Source organism: Tupaia chinensis, unplaced genomic scaffold (assembly GCF_000334495.1).
Source record: "Tupaia chinensis unplaced genomic scaffold, TupChi_1.0 Scaffold000295_1, whole genome shotgun sequence".
NCBI classification, from domain to species: domain Eukaryota; kingdom Metazoa; phylum Chordata; class Mammalia; order Scandentia; family Tupaiidae; genus Tupaia; species Tupaia belangeri.
Genome location: NW_006159783.1, coordinates 145,431 through 149,800, shown reverse-complemented (window position 1 = coordinate 149,800; position 4,370 = coordinate 145,431). Strand labels below are relative to the sequence as shown.

At 42.5% G+C, this 4,370-nt stretch overlaps 1 protein-coding gene across 1 annotated transcript in view; it reads left to right on the top strand.

Annotated features, from left to right (window-relative positions):
* The window catches only part of LOC106735101 (olfactory receptor 6M1-like), a 10,893-nt gene extending 6,877 nt beyond the window's left edge, over positions 1 to 4,016 (top strand). Inside the window, 3 exon segments of the mRNA XM_027772762.1 lie at positions 216 to 321; positions 3,367 to 3,556; positions 3,559 to 4,016. Of these exon segments, the coding sequence (XP_027628563.1) occupies positions 216 to 321; positions 3,367 to 3,556; positions 3,559 to 4,016 (754 nt within the window).
* Positions 4,017 to 4,370: the final 354 nt, after the last annotated feature.

The window sequence follows — 4,370 nt, the reverse complement described above, 5'->3', positions numbered from 1 at the left end:
CCGTAATCCCTTCTCCTCCATTCTCCTCTCAGGATCTTGGGCACGCACACGCATGTGCCCGGCGTGAGTTTAAACCACCGGGTCCGGGAAGTGAACCGTGGTCGACTATGTGGGAGTCCAGCGACATAGCCATTATGCTCGCTAACTGCTGGTTCCCATTACTTTATTCTTTTTGATGCTAATGGACTTGTGTTTTTAATTTCTTCTTTGTGCAGTATATTGTTAGTATACAGGAATGCAAATGGGACCAGCCAGGGTATGGTAGTGAAGGCAGCTGGATCCTACATAGCCATCTGCCCCATTCCAGTCCCAGATCCAGAGGTTTGAAAAATCCACTGGACACATGTGCATGGGCCCAAACTTCTGAAAGGAGGAGAGGGAATTGTGGCATGACCGTCTGCCATTGAAGGAGGATGTTTTCTCACTTTCTCTCTCTCTCTCTCTCTCTGTCCCTCTCTGGTGAACACACATGGTTTCTGGCCAATTAAAAGTAAAATAAAAAAGAAATGCAAATGATTTTTGTATGTTGACTCTGTATACTGAAAATGTTATGTTTTTTAAATTAGTTGCAACAGACTTTTTGTGGGTTTTTAGAGCTTTTAATATATCAAACAGATCAAACAGATACAAATAGGTCATTTACCTTCTTCCTTTACAGCTTAGAGGCCTTTTATTTGTATACTTTTGTTCTTGTCTGATTGCTCTGGCCAGAACCTCCAGAACCATGTTAAGTAGAAGTAACAAGAGTAGGCACGCTTTACATGTTAAAATTTGACTATGAAAACCATTTCAGAAAATACAGGTATATAAAGTCATCACATTGTATGCTTTGAATATTTATAATTTTTATAAGTCAATTATAAATTAATAAAGCTGGAAAAGTAAATAGTGAAACATAATGTATCTAGAAAGAGGTTAGTGAAGTGAATAAGTAAAGCTAATTATTTAATGCTATTTAATTATATCAATGGTATATAGTAACATAAAACCAATATTCTGAATAAATAAATGATCTCTAAGCAAAATGGCAATAATAAAATAAAATTTTTGTCATCATTGTCTTTATTAATAGAATTATTTGTTATTATATACCATATTATTATTATCAAATTTGACCATGGAAAGAAAGGAAAAGTGAGAAAACAAGCTGCCAGGTCCAGGAACCGAACCTCAGTCTGCCAGGTGGGAGTCTAGTGCCCTAAATATCATGCCACCTGCCAGTCATCATTGTCTTTTAAAAGAAAATACAATTACATTGAACATTTGTCCTGGCTCACTAGGTAGGCTCCTCCTAATAGAGTAAAATATTCATTTTTCTATTTAAAGTATACACTAACTAGAATCATAAAATTTTATTTTGGGCCAGTGATGGTGTGGTGGCTAAGGCGATGGTTGACTGTGAGTTCTGAATCTAGTGACCTGAAAAATACGGCAGGCATGTGTGCCCAAAATCCTGACAGGAGAAAGGGAGAGGTGATTGTAGTATGATCGTCCCTCTGGGGGTGGTGCTTTCTTAGTTTCCCTCTCTCTCCAGCAAGTGCATACACTCTCTTTGACATAAATAAATAAATAAATAAATAATCTATAAATAAATGGATAGATAGTTTTTATAAAATTATATTTAAGGGGTCAGCAGGTGGCATAGTGGTTAAGGCACTGGACTCTCATATAGCCAACTAAGGTTTGAGTCCCAGACCTGGCCACTTAACAAATCTCACTGGGCATGTGTGCATGGGTGCCCAAAATCCTGAGAGGAGAATGGAGGCAAAGGGTTTGCAGGATGGCCCGGGATGATTTCACACTTTCCCTCTCACTGTGTTGCTCCCAAAGAATTCATGCACCCTATGGCAAAAAGCTTAAAATGTATATATACCTGCAAAAAACTTAAAATGTATATATACCTATATCTATCTATCTATCTGTATGTATATATAATATACATACATACACACATACATAGCCACACTGCAATCTTTTCTCTTCCATTCTCCTCTTGGGATTTTGGGCATGCATGCACACATGCCCCGTGTGAGTTTTAAGCCCCTGGATCTGGGATTTGAACCATAGTCCACCACAGGGGACTTCAGCTATGTAACCACTACACCATCTGCTGGTCCCGCTGCTCATATTTCTAAAAATTGCCTGTCATAAATGCAATGTGATCTCTTACACCACGTTGTTCCAGAGTTTATATTTTTTTTTTCTTTTTCAGACAGAGCCTCCTGTGTCCCAGTGTGACTTCCAGGCCACTGGGACCACTGGTGCACAACCCTGAGTCCAGCCTGCAGGTGGGCCAAGAGTGGCACCTAGACACATGCGGCCCTTGTGCAGCCAGGCCTCCTAGCTTTATCTGCTGACATGACCTTCTTATCATTCACTTGTTTGCATCAAGAACACTTTTATAAAATAATTTTTAAAATGTGAAAATTTTTGGAAACATTTATACTTCATTTACATAATTCTTTTACATTGATTACAACTTTCAGGATGAGATTAACCTGTGAACTTCAACATAATACAAAGAAAAGGCAAAAGATCAAAAAGGAAGGGTGTATTTAAATCCATAGGGACTTGAGTTTTAAGTGGGTGGAGGAGGGTGGATTAACTTCTGGCTCTCTGGCACTGGCAGAGGCAGGGGAAGGTGGAACTCTCTCTGTGCCCATGGCCAGATGACTGTGAGGAAGTGGCTGTCCCTTCCTTCTGTGCTCTCAGAATTCCAGGCAGTCTCATTCCTGCCAGGCAGACTTCACACTGCTACTACATATACAAATGCTAAGTGCATATTTTATTTGTATGTTTTTTGAAACACCTGACACACTTTGAAAATACATTTTTAGACCTATAAAATATGTCTAGTGGTGTTCTTATACCCCTCAAAAAGTACAAAATGGTATGTAAAAAAAAGACCAAGAAAAGAAAAGTTAATTTTCATATATCCTAAACTGGATTTTTGTAGAAAATATTACACTCAACCATAACATTAATCACATTTCTCGATTTTACTAGAAACAAATGAATGACTAACATAATCTCTTCTAAATGTCATAATCTAATGAGTGAATCATGTTATTTCTTTCAGAACTTTTAACAGGAAAAAGAGAGAGAAAACATGGAAAGAGGGAACTGGACCATGGTGACGGAGTGTATCCTTGTGGGGATCCCGGCCACCAGAGCCCTCGGTGGCCTGCTCTTCTGGGTCTTCTTGGTGGCCTATTTGGTGACAGTTCTTGGAAACGCCCTCATCATCATCCTGATCCTCTCCTTCAGCGAGATGCTGACCACAACCTACTGCCCCGACGCTGCTGGGGGCTTCCTGCCAGGGAGGAACAGGGACTCACTGGGTGAGTGTGTGTGTGCTCCACCCAGTCTTATTTCTACTTCCTGTCTGGGTGCCCCGAGTTCGTCCTCTTTGCCGTCGTGTCCTACGACCGCTACGTGGCCATCTGCAGCCTGCTCCAGTACCCCGCCATCATGACCAGCTCTCTCTGCGTCCCTCTTGTGGTCCTCTCCTGGGCAGGTGGCTTTCTCCTCATCCTCCCGTCCACGGTCCTGAAGGCAGGCCCTACTGCGGCCCCAACGTCATCGACCGCTTCTGTGACAGCGGCCCCCTCCTGCACTTGGCCTGTGCCGACGTCCGCGCCATCGAGCTCCTGGACTTCCTCAGCTCCCTGGTCCTGCTGCTCAGCTCCCTCTCGCTCATGGTGGTCTCCTATGTCTACATCGTCTCCACCATCCTGAAGATCTTCTGGGGCCAAGGTCGCTGCAAGGCCTTTGCCACCTGTGCCTCGCACTTCACCATGGTCTTCATGGACTTCGGGATCTCCATCTTCATGTACGTGCGCCCCTCCCAGAAGAGCAGCCTGCATCTCAACAAGACCCTCTTCATCCTCTCCAGCATCCTCACTCCCTTGCTGAACCCCTTCATCTTCAGCCTTCGGAAAGAAACCATGAAAGACGCACTGAAGGACGCGTTGGCCAGGGGACAGAACTTGCTTAAGGAAATGAGGTCCAAGTAAGAGTTTTGTTATTTATTTATTTAATTTTCTCAATCTTGAGTTTCTTTTACCTTACTAATAATGATTTCAGAAAAGTCCCAGGATATTTACAAGTGAACAAATGGTCTAAGTTATGAAAATATCTCCCATTTTGATACAACCATACTTGTTCCATATGCAATTTAGATTTGTAAAAATTATGTTACATTGGGATCAGCAGTTAGCGTAATGGCTATGTTGCTGGACTCCCATGTAGTCAAACGCGGTTCGAGTCCCGGACCCGGTGGCTTAAAACTCATGCTGGGCACGTGTGTGTGTATGCCCAAGATCCCAAGAGGAGAATGGAGGAGAAGGAATTGCGGCATGGCCATCCCC